The following is a 17,269-nucleotide window of genomic DNA, read 5'->3' on the forward strand; positions in this document are numbered from 1 at the left end:
GATTAAATAGGATTACTAAATAAAATGTATTTTAATAAACGACTTAATGTCCGGATCGTGTATATAAAGTTGCATATAATATAGTTATTGACTTTTATTATAAGTTTGCAAATCTGGCAACACTGATGGTTGTTAAGTGAAAAAGCATAAAAAACTATTAATTTCATTGTATATGTTGAGCATTGAAGAAACGTGGGTGAAGAACAAGTTCGACGACATTTGTTCAATGGGATCTGCAGTCGAAAACAACCCGAATAATCAGAAACAGATTTCGAATCCTAGGAACGGAGGCGGTGGGAACAACAAGAAGGTTAACCGTCGTCGGCAAGTAGGGCCGCCGTTTATTCCTTTTAACCCACAAAACATGAGGCCGAGGCCTGGTTTCCCGCGGATGCAACCTCCAGGTATGAGACCGATGGGACCACCACCAGGTATTCGTCCGCCGCCACCTTCGATGCGAGGCATTCGTCCTCCACCTAGAATGGGTCCTCGCGGACTTCCAGGTAAATAAACAAATACTATATATTCTGTAAACATATAGCAAGTGACATAAATATTCGATAGTTAATTATCATTTAGATAATCATATATATATATAATGACGGCCTGGAATTGCTCCATGTATTATTGATTAATGGGATGAGTAGTGACAGGTAGATATAATTAGTCACATAGATTATTGATTGAATTTCAGCCTAACATTATTTTATATTTGTATATACTACCATAGTTACACAATAGCTTAGTTTTACTTTGTTTATATAATAACTCAATGTATATAATCAGTTTACAATTCAAAATCAAGCATGGTTCTGTTGCACATTCTTCATTCACACATTGTATTTCTCACATGACAAATCAAACAGGTAGAAGCTATATGTATTGATAAATATGGACTTGGTTTTAATTGTAATTTAATTAATATCCATAGGTGTTGTATGCAATTACTTTAATACAATATTACTAAAAAAACATACATAAATACTCTGTTTAATGGTGTTAGATTTCATAAATATTTTTGTTGTACTTTGATCCGAAAACTTTTTTAATGTCTTGCAACTATTTTACAGTTATGATATATTATATTACTAATATATCCACTATAAACATTCTATAGTTTATATGATATAAGAAGTTGAAATATGCTACATTTTTATATTAAAAAAAATAAAACTGAATTAGGCCTTGTACATTACATATTCAATAGGATTGTTTCAACATTATGTATCTAAAATATTGATAAAATACAGTATTTAAATTGTGAAACTACCGTCAGCATGAATAACTATCTCTATACGAGATCGTCGACAAGCTAGAATTAAATGATTTTGATACATAGCAGACATTACTCTGACGCAGCTTTCAAGGAATCTTTAGTGTTTTGGGGGTGTTCATTGACCATTGACCCAATAACGCTACATACTTAAAAATCCAAGAGATGAGTTCTTTTGCAAGTAACCGCATTGATTTTATGGAATAATGATTTGTTGCCGTGACTCTCATAGTGGGGTTCACGACCCCCAGAGGTGTCGTTGAAAAATTAATTAAACCGGGTGGTTTTCTCAAATTTTTAAGTACAAAATGAGGTCGAGGACTAAACGCTGGTTTCTTGAACTCCTTGAACAAATTCTGGCGTTCTCGTTCTGTCAGAGCATTCATAATGTTTTCTACGCTTGGACATTTCTGATATGCTGCTTTGTTCTCCAACTTTTTACGAAGTTTATAGTAGTTATTTATTGGCATGCATTGAGTTATTATTTTTTTAATTATTATGACTTACATATAGTAGAATTATTGGTATAGTTATACAAATATAGACTAGTTGCTCTTGTTTTATATGTTTATTTAAATAAAAACTATTTTTTGTTTGTACTAGTTAAGAATATTTGGTAATATATGAATTTGATAGGCATGAGACCACCAGCAATGGGAATGAGACCGCCTCCTCCAGGTATGAGACCGCCGCCGCCTCATATGATGCGTCCTATGATGCCTCCTCCATCCATGCTTCCACCCGGTGGAAGACATCCGCGTGGCTTCCGCGGTCCGAGAGGCCCGGTTCAAAATATGAGACGTGTTCACGATGGCCGCGTCCATAAAAAACCCAAAAAACGATTCGCTCAGTTCGATCTGGATAAACCGTGGGTGAGTGTTGAACTCAAAGAGGATCAGAAAAAGAAGGAAGAGCTGCTGACTTCGGCAAAATCCACTGGAAAACAAGAAGTCTGGGATGCTTACAAGGAGGCCAGAGATGCTTTCTCAAAGAAGTACTTGGCAGCTAAACAGGAGTACGATGAACAGCATCCAGGGGAGGTGCGTATTCCACAACTCATGCCAGCCACTAAGAAACCAGCTGTTAATACAGCACCCATCGATTACACAGCTGACGTAGTATGTTGATTTAAAAAACAAATCAACATTCTTGTAAATCCAATACACAGCTAGACATATCTAGCACAAAGTTAACTGCACCAAATTTCAATCTCACTGTTTTTACTTTTAATTTATTTCTCCAAACATCTTTTTTTTTGTATATACCGATTTTATATTATTTAAAACACTGAGATTGAAACCGTTTGATCTACCTCTATTTTTTTAAATATACATAGTAATGGATATTATCGGAAAGAAAAAGAAATTATATTTACATATTTTTAATAATTCAAATGAAATTATTAATTACATTCGCTGGTTCTGTTTTCAGGACGTAAGCAAAATCATGGCGGAAGCAAATAAATTAACTATTTAGTTATTGTAAGGGTCACAATTGAAACAGAAGGGTTGCAAATAGAAACTAAACTAGTAAACAATGTCTGAAACGTTACAAACCTTCAGGAACTGATTGAAAGCTACACTCTCATCGATTTGGTTAGCAAACCCTCGAATACAAATTAATTTCGTTTATTTAATTATTTAAATTCAGTAATATCTAGACACTTCAGTTCATAGTAGCCAGACCTTTTGTATATTATAATAAGGATTATAAATTGACCATTGCATTGAAGATCATTTGAATAGATAACATTAGATGTTTAATCATTTCAATTAATTAAATATGATGCATTGCAATGACTTTCAGTCGGGTTTATAATCTTTTCATGAATGGCTTCTTAATAAATAGATGTATTCATATTTATGTCAATTTGATGTGTGTCCATATAATGAATTCTATCAACTGAAGTTAACTTTCAAAATTTCTATATATGAATGTTTTCATTATTTTTTTCTGATATTAGTAACTAATGTCTATTTTTTTTTTCATTAAATGTGAACAAGACCATTGTACCTGCTCAAATATATTCAGGTACTATCCTCTAGAAGTACCCTGATTAAATGTATTATTATTACATGTTGTAATAAATAAGTTTGACACAAATTTATCTTTTACAATTATTTTTCTGTTCTGCTTATATATTGTTTTTATTTTAATTTTTTTCAAACACAAACCTTATGTTTTACGAAATTTCAGCTTGGCAATTCAGTTTGCAAAAGGCAATTACCATATCATTCATTTTTTAATTTGTTTTATTTTGAAGTAAAGAAATTGAGTGATGTGGTTCTTATATAAACTGACGAATAATCTTGGAATTATGGGGATGTTTTAGCACAACGATATGTAAGAAAAGAATAGTATTATTTGTTTGCTTCTACCCTGTCTTAGAGTATTTCCATTTTCTAAATAGAAATACCATTTGTTGTTGTTTTTTCACGACTTCTAATTTAACTATAATGTTTTAATTTAATAGAATTTTGTTATAGGAAGAAACAGTTGAAGAGGAGGGCGGTATTTCAGATGATAATGCATGTGCTGATGGCCCGCAGAATAGTGATGAGGATGACCATAATTGTGATGAAATGAATAATTATTATGATGATTGTGATAATAGTAATTACTATAATGACGAAAGTGAAACTTGTTTTGATGATAACACAGACGGCAATAGTGTTGTTAAAGACGAATCATTTTATTGTGAGAGTTGTGACAGAGAATTCTTTAATACACATTCTTATAGCATTCATTTATCACAACATCAAACCTGTGGTATTGATGGATGCAAATTTATAGCACACGAAAAAATTATTGCGGTCCACATAAGACTGCAGCATTCTTCTGGGTTGTACGACAAGATTAGGAATGTTTCAACTCCCGAAGATATCGAAAAATGGATAGCCGAGAGGAAAAAGCGTTTTCCATCGAAAGAAAATATCGAACAGAGATATAAGAAGCAGGAAGAGATGTTGAAGAGGGGGGAGCGGATACTGGACAAAAAGAAGAGATTCCCTGATAAAACCGGTAATACATAATAATTATAATCGTTTTCATTTTGTTGTATTTTTTTTATATAGTTAATTAATATGTTTTGATCTAGTATTAGCAAAGAAAAAGCCTATTAAAAAGAAGAGGAAAAAAAATGTATCGATTAAACGTACTAGCTTAATTGATGAAAAAGCCGATTGGAATGGAGAAATGTTTCCTTTCAAAGGGACTAAAGAATTGTATGCCAAGGATGAGGACAGTTCCTCAGCGTCCGAAGAGTTATACGATGACGATGAATGGAACGGAGCTACGACCTCTAACAAACAACCGGAAAAAGTAGTTCTAAGTAATGCGTTGGGTTCGATTATGGGCGCATACGCTTCTGGGTCAGAGTCAGATCCAACAGAAACTATAGAAGAAACGCCAATAGCAAGTGAACCAACTACATCCGTGGAACCACAAGACGCAGTATTTGAGATGCCCAAGCAGGAAAGAGTCAAAAAAGAACATAAAGGAAATCGAAAGAGAAAACGAAATGTTACAAAGGAAGAGAAGACCCAAGTTCCTAATGCCGCTGAAGTTCTCTCTAATAGAAAATACAGAAAGCGGAGGGAAACGCTGCTTGAGAAGTTGTTGAGTAAAGAAATCAAACACGAACGTAATGTGTTGCTACAATGCGTCCGTTATGTAATCAACAACAATTTCTTTGATAAACCTATCAAAAACATAGAATATGATCATGCCGAGAAACCGGAAACGATGACATGCGAAGCATCGGAACCGGACGTGATTTAATGTTAATTGTTATATATTTCAGTCTGGTCAATATGTAAATATTTAAATAAAAGTTGTTATTCACGTGCATATGTTTTCTTTCTGTGTATTTCTCGAGTATTGCGGGGGAACGGTGCCAAGAAATGTCAGATGTGTATTGGAACAATCATTTAAAAATAATGCGTGCATATGATATTGCAAGGCCGGCCGTCCAGAATATTTAAAGAATGAGAAGGTAGAAAAGTTTTAAATCATCGAGTAATCGTACTACCGACGCACCTGTACCACGGAATAAATTTGAATCATCATCGTCTGCACACGGAACCCAGAATTTTATGAAGTCACTGAAAATTATGGTATCAAGACCGGGAACGCGAAAATATCCCAAATGAATATTAAAAATAGGCCGTTTTATTATTTTTGTTCCACTTTGAAGATAATAAAAACAGAATTTATGATTTTTTTTCTCTACTATCTCGCTCTGTCAGAGGTATTAGAATAGTTTTGGAAAGGAACAGTTTTCCAACGCAAGTTATTTTTACGGCTTATACTTCTTTGATTTGTGAGAAACCTTGCTCAACAGCTTCATATTTTTTTGTATATATATATAAAATGGAAGTAAATAAAATTGCATAAATTCCTATTTCTATATTTAAATATAATTTTCTATATCGTGCAGCTATTATTTATTAGTTCTGCCTAAAGTTAGGCAATACTGGTGGCAGATATTACAAACATATGCGTCTGATAAAGTACCGAATTCGTGTCTACATCAGTATGTAGTTGCAGCAATCAAATAATTTATTGCTATGGTCGCCTGTATCACGAAAATCTGATACGAAAGGTCGTTGGTTCAATTCCGAAAAATCAAAAAAAAATTGTGTTAAACCCGAAAGGGGTAGACATAGGGTAGGAAACAAATTGATATAAATCTCTTTTAAATTAAAAAAAAATAATTTATTCGAAATAAAAACAAACGTTGGTTCAATCAACGAAATAAACAAAACTTACATCTATATAGTATATTTATTGCTGACATTCTTCTTTGAGCAAGAATATAAATAAATTAAATATTATCGTTGAAAAAAGGTTATTGTGTGTATCTAATGTTTGATAGAATTGCATTACAAATATTTCTAACCAAAACGAATATCATGATAAAGTTGTTATTTTTACGGAACAATTTCGTAGTTTATTGTGTTTAAATTAATCTAATTTATAAATAAAATAGTTTTACAATCATTAATAATTTTTATTTTCATTAAATGAGCCATTATTTTTTAAAGTGGCATAAGTCAATAATAAAAAATAAAAACGAGGAAATTAAGTCCACATATTTATAGTCATTTTTAATGTAAAAAATAATAATTAAATTGAAGAAATGTAAATACACGAATAATCAAGTTTATTAAGAATAAAATATAAATAAACAAGTGTAAAATGTAATTATTTATTAAAGATAACTAAAAAATATTTTAAACTTATTTCTCCTTTAAGTAGGTGGTATGTTCGGCAATAAATTCATCATGAATTTCTCTCTTGTTATTGGTCTTGAAGTCTTATATAGTGGAAAAATAGTCATTTTGCTGAGTGTTTAGGTCTTCCTTATTTTTCAAATAAAAATTTCTTTAAATGGGTTCATTCCTTTTAAACCTCATCTAGTATATTTTCAGCCATTTTAAATTACTTAATAATAATATTTTTCTCCTCCATTTCTTTTAACTTTATCTTGTTTAAGATATTGTTTTAATATATAGCATAGAAAAGTTTTTTTTTCAACTGATGAAGTTGTTATGATTAAGTTCTTCATCTGTCATTATTAATCTTAATTTCACTCATAATATATAATTTCTAATATGTTTGAACACCTTGCATTTCCTTTAACCACAATGGTGGTTATAAACATACATTCATAAATTATAGTTAAAACAAAGTTTCTAATAAAAACGTAAAATTAATTATTATAAATTCTGTGCTTGAAACCTAAATAACCTTCCCAAATTTAAATATCCCACATTATCCCTATTCCAATACCTAATGTCTCTTGATTGGAAGCCTTCTAGTTCCTACTCTACTGCTCTTTTTATATACTCAAGAAGACAAAAAAATATATAAGTAAATAAGAAATATATATATCTTTAATGGAATTTTGTGAAAAAATCTTATCGTTAATGCCATTTGCAACTGTTACATAATAATAAACAATACAAACGTTTAAATTGTGCATTTTATTTCTTATATTTGTTTTATTTTGTATTATCATTAAGTTGTTATCCAAGCATTTATATATTACTCTGTTTATTAGAAAAAAAGTATTTTAAGTTTGATTGCTTGCAGCTGTAGAAAGAAAAATAGCGTGTGTACGTGTTTTAGCAATGTAGCAGAATAAACACATTACAGCTTTACACGTCTAATTTTAATCTCTTATTAGTCATTACGTTTGCATTATTGTATTCTGTAAATTTATCGTCTTATCATTGATGTTGTTTTATCGGAAGAGAGAAGAATGGATACCGGAGTGCACGTACATTCTTTTTTTCTCGCAAATAACTCCATTAAGATGTCAGTGTATGTTTAAAAGGCCGTGTCCAAGCCGATGTAAATAAAAGGCCTGTAAAATTATATTTTTAACAGGCACGAATTATAATTTTTCTGTAGGATCTGACGACTCCATTTCTTTTGCACTCGCTTCTGAGAATAGATAGAAAAGAGATGGACGGAGTCCGAGAAAATATAAGCCGAAAACCCCACCCCCAACTTAGCTGAACTTTTGGCAAATCGCGAGCCGTACTATCACACTTTGACTCCAGGTCCTGGACAGTGAAGACACCCATTGGAAAATAACACGAAAACAACATCCCAAAATCCAAGTAAGTTTTATTCCTTCATATTCCTACACTGCTCATTAACTTGAAGAAATATAATAGTTTCACTTCATTTAAAGCAAATTAGAAGTTAATTTCTTAAAAAAAACACTAAATAATCTGATTGGAAGTGTTCCAAGATAGTTAAAATTACTGATACGTGTATGCCGTTAAATCTTGTTTTTCAAAACGTTTTGGTTCCAGCAAATCTGCTGTGCATAATAATTTGTTTGGCTCCAGAGAATGTAGGTTTCCATGGTTTATGTAACATTCATATGCACGTGTTTATCATCGGAGCAAATCTTCAAAAGCTTTTACGCTGTAATAAATTCTATTTCAAGTGGACGATAAAAAATATTATAAAACCGCGCCACTATATAAATATATATAAACTATTTTTTTTATATGTCTACTTTTAATTTTAGAAATGGCCACTCCAAGTGAAACTCAAAGCTTATTCATGACCTTCCTGATTTTGGCAGTTTTGCTGTTCGCTCTGTGGTTGCTGTACGTGGGATTCGTGTAAATCAAATGATACCCGATAAAAAACAACAGCTATAATAGGGTTTGTATTTACGCGCTAAAAATATGTAGGTTTTCCACACGACTTAATTATTTTCGCTTTCCGGAATGGTATGAATGAAACGATTATTTCGGTCCGAGCGGCGCCTTCCAAAAATAGTCCTTCCTTATTATTTATAAACACATCTGAACTATTCGCAGAATACACGCCTCCACCAGCCTCCACTTCTATAATAATATTAATGATATATGTGTACGTTTCCAGATGATCCACCTGTTCCATGACCACGAGCTCTGCGGAAGAACATGAATCCTTCCATTCAACATCCTTATCTATTTATTTTACTTTATTTTGTATAAAGACATGTTTATTAATTTATTAACGTGATTTGCAAATGTAGAGAATAAATCACATTTTATAAAAAAAAACACTCGTTTCGTTCCAATTGTTTTCCATTCCGTTATTTAATAGTGTGGTGGGTGTAGACTTTGTTTGACATTTCTAAATAAAAAACAGAAGAAAAATTTGTTTTTGTTCAGATTTTTTTTTCTTGTTTTCACTTCCATCCAAAAAAGACGAGGTTTATATCAAGTTTATTTTAACTATTTTATTTAGGGATATCGCCAAGGAGCAGCTATCAGCAGCATGCCATCGTTCGAGAGGCAACAGACGCTCCTTTCTGGTACAACTGGCCTTACCATCTTGAATTTTCTGCTCAAAGTTTTCTCAACAGACGTCGGAAATCCATTGTGTAATTGATTTTGACCGCTGGTAGCTGTTATTTCCAGGTATCCTTCATTTACCAAACACTTGATCTCGTTTGGAGCGTAGCCTCTTGTATCTACAATTGCCTTATTTCTCTATTAAAATGTAAACATGGTCAAGAGTCGACGATAATACTTCGAAACGATCTTCGTGGATATAAATAGTGCCCATTGCTTACATATTCGTGAAGTTGAGTTATGCAGAGAAATTTTGAATGCAATCACAATGACATATGTTTGAATTAAGCTTTGAACTTGACACATTGATTTATTTTATTTTTCAGTAAACTACTTATGTTCTTTTACAATGTAAATAGAAATTACAATTATATCATCACCTTATTGTAGAACATTAATTTTGGATCATTTATTTACTGTATATAAAAAAATCTGTCTTAAGAAATGTATGTTCATAAAAAAATGTGTTATTACTATTATTAATTTTATTATTTAAACGCGCTTCAAATTCTACAAAAGCTTATAAATGTGTGAGATATAAATCCTCAAAAGAAATTGAGAGAAGCACTTGCATTGATAAAAACCAGTTGAAAATATGATCAGCGGTAATTTGAATATATTTGCAACTTTTGTTTTTATTATAATCTGATTCTACGATTCTCCATTTTTTGTAATTTTTGCTATATTAAGAAGTGTTTAAAATATATTAACTATATTAAGTAGTATAAAAGATCCAATATAAAAATAAGTGTATGTATGATTTAATATTTATAATCTCATTTTTATGTAAAAACATCATGGTTTTGGTACGTGGGATTACAAATTTTGAGTTTAGTGGTCCGCGAGATTCAATATATTAAGTTTAGTGGTCCGTGAGGTCAAAAAGATTAGCGACTAGACAATATCTCTCAATGATTAAATAATATATTCTAATATTTCAAATATAATAGAAAAAATATTATGATCTTTGCGAACCATTATCACTTAGGCTCTACTTTATAATATATTTAAGATTTCATCAATGTTTTTCTATCTGTGGTCCGTGAACTGTTTCCAGTTTCCAAAAATTGTATACTATCCCACGTTAATATACTTTAGGTCAAAATTATATAAAAAAGTATAAATTGTATTCTTTTTACTTCTTCTTTTGTGTTTTATTTTTATATTAAACGTCATAACCGGATTTGAAAAATGCATATCATTGGCTATTTAAGGAATTCAAGTGATCTATTAGGATCGATGAAAAATATATACGTTTTTAATATTTTAATATAATTTTGATATGGAGTTTTGTGCAATAATGAATAAATAATAATTTGCTTCTCCATTTGCTGTGGTCTCCTCGAATTTTGGAAACATAGTTGCAACGTGGAGCGCACTTGCAGCGTTGTCTATTTTACCACGTTACACCATTCTAGAATTAAAGATATTAATAAAACTATTGCAATAAAATTGATTGAATCAAGAAAGCATATGTTTTCTTTATTTAATAACAAAATTACTAGGAAAAAATTGAATCTTGTTAAAGTTCAATCTATGTCCAATATTGATTTATCCTTGTAAGAAGAATTAATTGAAGTAAAAAGAGAATTTTTAATCTAAAATTAATTTTTTTACTTGTGGATTTGCCAAAATTTTTGAATTGCAAATACATTTCTAAACAAATATTTCAGATTAACAAATATGTCCGAAGCATTATTTTAAAATTATCCCAATTTTGAGTTATTACTGAAAAAAAATCAGAACCCGCTTTAAGAATATTGTTTGTTTATAAAGGGTGTCCTGGATTGAATGAAACACAGAAAATTATTCTTTAATTGGGAATTTTTTTATGGATTTACAAAGTAGACATGTTGACTGATGTTGACATTAATTATGGAATTATGGACTTTAACAATTCTGCTTATTAAAAAAAACATCCAAATGAAAATGATCTTCATCAATACTGTTTAGTTTTCCATCACCCAATTAGCGAATTGTCTTCGTTGCAAAAAGTCTCGTGACTTGAGCTCCTGAGTTAATTGAACTTTGTAAGGGTGGAGGTGAAGGTCTGTTTTTGCTAATGTTCAATTGTTGAGAATGACGGCGTGTTGATATTCCTGGATTCTTATCGATACTCTCTCTGATATTTGCAATGTTTTCGGCTGACCCCACTGGACCAGGAGTTTGTTTGTTCATAACCAAATCAGTTTCCTCAATTTTTTTAATTAATCTTCGAATGGTAGACTAATTAATTGAAATTAGAATATCAAGAATTCCACGAACTTTTCGAACAGTCTCCGCAAAAGTTTCGCCAAATTTGAAATCTGTTTTAATAATAACGTTGTTCTTTTGTATAGCGACTCATTTTTAATAACCTAAATAACATGAGATGTCAATCATTTATAAGTCAAACAAAGTTGTAAAATTGTTTAATAAAACAAATATGTTATGTTGCAGGATTACTCATACCAATAGCAACTTAATTATTTGCAAATTTTGTCTGTAGCAGGGAAATACCAGGATGGAGATATAAGTAATAACGGTACCGCCCCAATGTTTCTACATTGGAATCCCCTGCTCTCGAGTGTAGACCAGAGCTCGGCAACTTATTCTATTAGGAGGACATATTTTAGAAATACGGGAGTTGCCAAATTTAAAATTGTGTGTGTGAGTGGAGGTAACTCTAAGAAAGAATATGTAAGAGCGGGGGATGACATTATTGAAAAAAAAATCTACAAATAACTGCTGTTCAAATTCTAAGTTTAGATATTTATATAAAATCAATGTTATAGGGAATATTTTGAAATTCATCAATCGATCAGGTATTATCAATACATTGTACATTTGTTAAATAAAATGTAAAAAGATAACATTAAATGCGGTAAATATTATTCATATCAAAAATATAACTTTAATTTTAATAGATTTACAAGTTTTTACTCCATAAATTTTAAAGCGATACTCTGAAAATTATTAATAATAATGATGTTTATTGCATCAATCATACAAAAAAACATATACAGAAATAAAAAGAATAAAATAAATATATATGATTTCAAAAAAGTCAACGGATAAAAAGGGCTATTGAAATTATTAATATTTTTTGTAAATAATGCAATAAATCGCAATTTATCTGTTTCATCATTTTTGTCAAGTTCTGTTATAGTTAACTTCATATTTATATTAGGGCGACTAATAGCCGAATGGTTAAGTCGCCCTACCAAGGTTCAAATCCTGGTCAAGCCAGGCCCTTTGTTAGCCCTCTCGGTGCTTGCACCAGGGCTATCGTTCATCACAGATGGACAGCGAAATGAATGAGGTTCAGCATATGGACCTTCAGCCAAGTCGATGGACAATGACAGTGTCAAGTCATCTAATGGTAACTATCTACCGGGAATGATTATCTACCTAATGTTTTATCGAAGGACCAAGTGTGTGGGTGAACAATAAAATAAACTATATTCGACCAACTTTAAACTTATATTCAACAACAACAATTCTATTCAACAAACTATCAACACATATTTTTACTTAAAATCAATGAAATGTCAACTGATTTGTCTATGTCACCATTAAATGTTGGTAACTCAATTGCCGGTAGTTTCACATGTCCAATATCACTGCCCATTGGTGTTGATTGCTGCGACCATGCCGATATTTCCTTATCAGGCTTTAATTTGGCCTTTGCCTTATTCAGGGCCTCAATGAACGACTCACCTATCTCTTCGTGATCTTCCATGAATTGCTCGTCTGGTTCCAACTTCCTACCAATGTTGAAATGGTTATCTCCCAATTCTTCGAAGGTTTTCTCTGCCCTTTTTATTCTATCCTTAATATCCTCTGGAGTCCCCATCATGTTTCTTTCACCACACACAACTATTTTATTTATTAGGCACTGGTATACGGTTCGAATGGACCAATGATTGTTTATTTTATTGTTCACCCACACACTTGGTCCTTCGATAAAACACCTAATGTCAACCGCGATCTTAAATTTACTCAATGTTTATATTGATGAACAGATTGTGAATAAAATTACACGACATAAAAAAATATATATTTATATTAAGTTTTCTTATATTATTAAATATGAAGAATGGTATTCAATTCTTCATATTTAAAAATAATTGTATAAATGAAATATAAAAAAATTATCGAATATATTATTATAATTAAAGTGGCAAGATTCACATTTTAAGTATAAATGTTTTCCCTTTTTAGACATATTTGGTTACCTTCGATTTCAAGTCCTTAATAGTAGAAAACATTCAAACTAGATTGAGGTACAAATTTTCTATAAAGCTATACATATAATTTACTTGCATTTTTCTAAGGACACGACACCATAGGAATGGCACTTTCTTTTGTTGTATATTGCCTTTCAATGAATCCTGATATTCAAGTAATACATTATTTTGTATTAAGATATGTGTAAGCTAAAATTTATGTTTATAGGAGAAAGTTTTTGAAGAACAACAGTGTTACTTACAACACATTACAAAGTATGAACTATTTGGAGAAAGTAATTAAAGACGCGCTATGAGGCTGTATCCATCGGTTTGTAGAGATTTTCAATTTAATAAGTTTTGTATATTTGCATTTAATATTTATTAATATCCTAATCATTTTAGATCAATTTGTAATAAAGAAAGGCAGCACTGCTTCTCAGATACTGAGAAGTTTGATCCCGAAAAGTTTCATCGCCGAAAACTGCAGGAAGCAACCTCTATATGTGTACATACCTTTCAGTGCAGGATCACGCAATTGCATAGGACAGAAGTTTGCTATGTTGGAGATGAAGACCACCATTTCCAGATTGATCTGGAATTATAAAATTTTACTTTGTCCAGGTTTTAAACCTGATTTAGTACCTGTAATCGTTCTAAATATTTAAACGGTGTCCGCGTGAAATTGGTCAATAGACAATAGAATATTGTTATATAATTTTATATTTTATTATTTTATCTTATCGTTTGTAATTAGAATACTTGAATTGGTTACCACCACAATTTAATACATCTGATCTTAGCAATTGATAGTAAAATAATAATAAATAATGTATTGTTTATGTTTGATAGACCTTCATTACACAATTATATATAAGTTTTCAACTTATGTTGATTACAATAGAATTTTCTATTTACTATGTAATTGTCATTACCATGCAATCTTAGACACCCAGACAATTGAATACATAACTCTCCTAACAAATTATTTTATGAACACATACATATTGGAACACATTGACATATTGTTTATGAAATTCTGCCCCTTTTACACTCTCGACACAGTTTTACGGCATTGAATTTTAAGAGTAGGAAAACGGTCTCAGATCAGATTTTTTAATGTTAATGGTAACTATCCATCGGGAAAGCTTGTCTAATTAATGTTAACCGCGATTAAATTTACTCAATTTTCTAATTGATGATCAGATTGTGTATAAAATTATTACGACATGAAAAAAAATATAGTTAACTTTTTATTTTATTATAGTATTAAGGTTTTATTTTTTATATATATGTATATATACTAAGGTGAAAGGCTAAACTGTCGACATAAGCCACATGTGATTGTAAAGAATGACATGATAAAATTTAAATTTGTTTTTTTTTAAATAAATTATCTGGGTTCATCAGTAAGACACAATGGAGAATGGCAATGATATTCAATACATCCACTTTGCATGTTTAAAAAATGAAATTATATTATTTCATTGTTTATTTTTCTAGATTATGTCGTAGTAATATGGTTGTGGTTTCATAGTGAGGTTTATTTCCATTATATACAATGTAAATAGTTTCATTGTACAAATCAGTATTTCTGAGTGAAAAGTCAACTACAAGTGTCGATAACATGGATAATCTTGTTCTTTCCTGGACCCAGCAACTAAGACTATTATAGGTAACCAGGAACTAGATGTTAATTCCAGGGGTGCCCAACCCAAATTACAACACATGTCAAAAAATAAATCGAAGAACTTATTCAAAATATTTTAATACCTTATTGTTAATGTGATACTTGTTTTTTGTATATTGTTAAATATCTTTTTCATATCAACTGGTAATTTTGTGGTTAAAAGATCTTTACTGTCACTATTAAAGTTATTTAATTAATTAAATTATTTGACCGTAATTTATTATCATAAATCCTGAGTTTTGTTAGGAAGGACCTTATAGCTTCTCATTTAGCAACATACAAAACTGGTCTGACACTTGCACCAGAAAAAACAGAAGCGGTATTACTGATCCGAAAAATGAAAGCAAAACCTATAAAATTTACCATATCAAGCACAGAAGTAATACCGAAGAAAGTTATTAAATACCTGGGGGTCTCCATTGTCAGTAGCCTGACATAAGCCGAGCATATGAGGGAAGTAGCCATCCGAGCAGCAGAAACAACAACAGCTCTAAGCAGATTAATGCACAACAAGGGTGGACCAAAGTCTAGCAAGAGAAGATTGCTAGGAGTAGTGGCTCAATCTATTATGCTGTATGCTACTCCTATATGGGAACAAGCAATGACAGTTCTAAGCTATAGAAAAGCGCTAGAAACGGTCCAACGGAGAGGAGCAATTAAGATATGCAGCGCGTATAGGACAATTTCCCGAGACGCAGTGCAGGTGATAGCTGGAGTGCCACCAATAGAGCTCCTTGTTTTGGAGAGATGTGAAAGGCAGAGGGGCACGACCAAAGCGGATGCTAGAGCCAAATTGCTTCAAAAATGGCAAGATAAATGGCACAGGTCGGAAAGGTCGAAAGGAGCCTGGACTCTGCGCCTAATACCGCAAATAGAGCCTTGGTTAAGCAGAAAGCACGGTGAAACAACATTTCACCTGAGCCAGGCGCTGTCTGGCCATGGATGCTTTGGCGAGTACCTGCACTTCATCGCAAAGAAGGAGGATGAAAGGTGCTGGTACTGCGAGGAGGACGATAGCCTTGAGCACACGCTATTTAGGTGCTGCAGATGGGTTGGAAGGAAGTACAGGGCGGAGGAAGAATTGGGAGGCAAAATTGGGAGTTCTGCTAGAGCCTGAAAATATTGAGGAGTGAAATGTTGAGGAGTGTGGACAGCTGGAATGTTGTAGCGGCGTACATAACAGAGGTGCTGCTAAGCAAGGAAGAAGACGAGCGGAGGCTGCAGAGGGCCTACGAGGATAGTGGCAGTAGAGGCCAGCATTATTAGGGGAAGTGCCAGAGAGGCAATGACAATCAGCATCGCAGAGTAGTATAGCGATACAGGTCTTGCATGCTGGCGAAGAAGGGGAGAGGTTTTAGTGCGGTAAGAATCCCACAGTACCATGCCTCCACCCATGGTCCCTATGTAAGGTTTCCTCTCCTCTACAAAAAAAAACTTCTCATTTAATTCATTTAATTTTATCAAACACGACTACCTTATTTCTATTACTAACTTCATTGAGTTTTTGTTCAAATATGATCAAGATTGTATCCAAATGATTATAATGATAAGTGGTGAAGAAGAAAAATAAATCATAGCCTGCTTTGAAAAAATCAATTCACAAATATCTTTAAGCACCTGAAGAGAAGAACAAATAATTTGGTTCATTATTTAATGCTCTAAAGACAATTAAACTCAGCTTTTTATCAAGTGACAGTTTTTTATATTTCTGTAAATTTTGTATGTGCAATAGATCAGTGTCACCAATGTAAAATAAATTGTAAAAATATTTTTCTCTATTTTTTTGTGAATATTCGAAAACCGGTTTAAACCGGTTTTATAGACATTTTTTTATAGAAAAGTTGAGATTCGAAAACTTATTATTTAAAAAAGTCGTTTTTTTGTATATAAATCCTGATAGTAATTAGTGTATTGTATATAACAATAGTCATTACATAGTGATTAAGAATTCTAAGTGGAAAAGGAGTACTCATAGAAGTACTGAAACAATTTTAATTATTTTTTCTACCAACAAATTTAGTTTGTTCCATCAATCTCTACAAAATGATCCAAAAATGAAAGACTCATTAAAAATACTTTTTGGTCAATTTTAGTATCTTTCTGTTTACTTACTCAAATGTTCACCTCTTTCAAACCGAATACCATTCGGATTCCCTATTAGCTTACGTGATCAACATTTAATTTTTTACAGCTCATACGTAATAGCAATGATGTAATTGTGCTGCAATTT

At 31.8% G+C, this 17,269-nt stretch overlaps 3 protein-coding genes and 1 long non-coding RNA gene across 4 annotated transcripts; 3 read left to right on the plus strand and 1 right to left on the minus strand.

Moving 5' to 3' along the window:
• Positions 1 to 115: 115 nt before the first annotated feature.
• Positions 116 to 5,366, plus strand: LOC108560232. The gene is made up of 4 exons (XM_017917691.1): positions 116 to 503; positions 1,910 to 2,313; positions 3,760 to 4,294; positions 4,371 to 5,366. The coding sequence occupies exons 1-4, from the start codon at positions 173 to 175 to the stop codon at positions 5,051 to 5,053; spliced, it is 1,953 nt and encodes a 650-aa protein (XP_017773180.1). The 5' UTR covers positions 116 to 172; the 3' UTR covers positions 5,054 to 5,366.
• Positions 5,367 to 7,683: 2,317 nt separating this feature from the next.
• LOC108560227 lies at positions 7,684 to 8,812 on the plus strand. The gene is made up of 3 exons (XR_001890970.1): positions 7,684 to 7,902; positions 8,322 to 8,461; positions 8,684 to 8,812. It is a non-coding gene; the product is annotated as an uncharacterized LOC108560227 (long non-coding RNA).
• Positions 8,813 to 9,030: 218 nt separating this feature from the next.
• On the minus strand, positions 9,031 to 9,355 carry LOC108560222. Its single transcript, XM_017917678.1, has 2 exons — positions 9,320 to 9,355; positions 9,031 to 9,270 (listed from the first exon to the last, which is right to left on the minus strand). The coding sequence occupies exons 1-2, from the start codon at positions 9,353 to 9,355 to the stop codon at positions 9,031 to 9,033; spliced, it is 276 nt and encodes a 91-aa protein (XP_017773167.1).
• Positions 9,356 to 15,487: 6,132 nt separating this feature from the next.
• LOC108560223 lies at positions 15,488 to 16,156 on the plus strand. Its single transcript, XM_017917679.1, has one exon. It carries the CDS (start codon positions 15,488 to 15,490, stop codon positions 16,154 to 16,156), a length of 669 nt encoding a protein of 222 aa, XP_017773168.1.
• The last annotated feature ends 1,113 nt before the right edge of the window (positions 16,157 to 17,269 follow it).

This window comes from Nicrophorus vespilloides, unplaced genomic scaffold, assembly GCF_001412225.1.
Source record: "Nicrophorus vespilloides isolate i.1.1-1 unplaced genomic scaffold, Nicve_v1.0, whole genome shotgun sequence".
In the NCBI taxonomy this organism is placed as follows: domain Eukaryota; kingdom Metazoa; phylum Arthropoda; class Insecta; order Coleoptera; family Silphidae; genus Nicrophorus; species Nicrophorus vespilloides.

Bases quoted from the DNA above. Each gene is read 5' to 3' on its own strand.
- LOC108560232 (XM_017917691.1), top strand. From the start codon at position 173: ATGTTGAGCATTGAAGAAACGTGGGTGAAGAACAAGTTCGACGACATT. The intron at 504-1,909 runs GTAAATAAACAA...TGAATTTGATAG, and splicing joins GGGTCCTCGCGGACTTCCAG to GCATGAGACCACCAGCAATG. The intron at 2,314-3,759 runs GTGCGTATTCCA...ATTTTGTTATAG, and splicing joins ATGAACAGCATCCAGGGGAG to GAAGAAACAGTTGAAGAGGA.
- LOC108560223 (XM_017917679.1), top strand. From the start codon at position 15,488: ATGAGGGAAGTAGCCATCCGAGCAGCAGAAACAACAACAGCTCTAAGC.
- LOC108560222 (XM_017917678.1), bottom strand. From the start codon at position 9,355: ATGGGCACTATTTATATCCACGAAGATCGTTTCGAA. The intron at 9,271-9,319 runs GTATTATCGTCG...TAGAGAAATAAG, and splicing joins TCCACGAAGATCGTTTCGAA to GCAATTGTAGATACAAGAGG.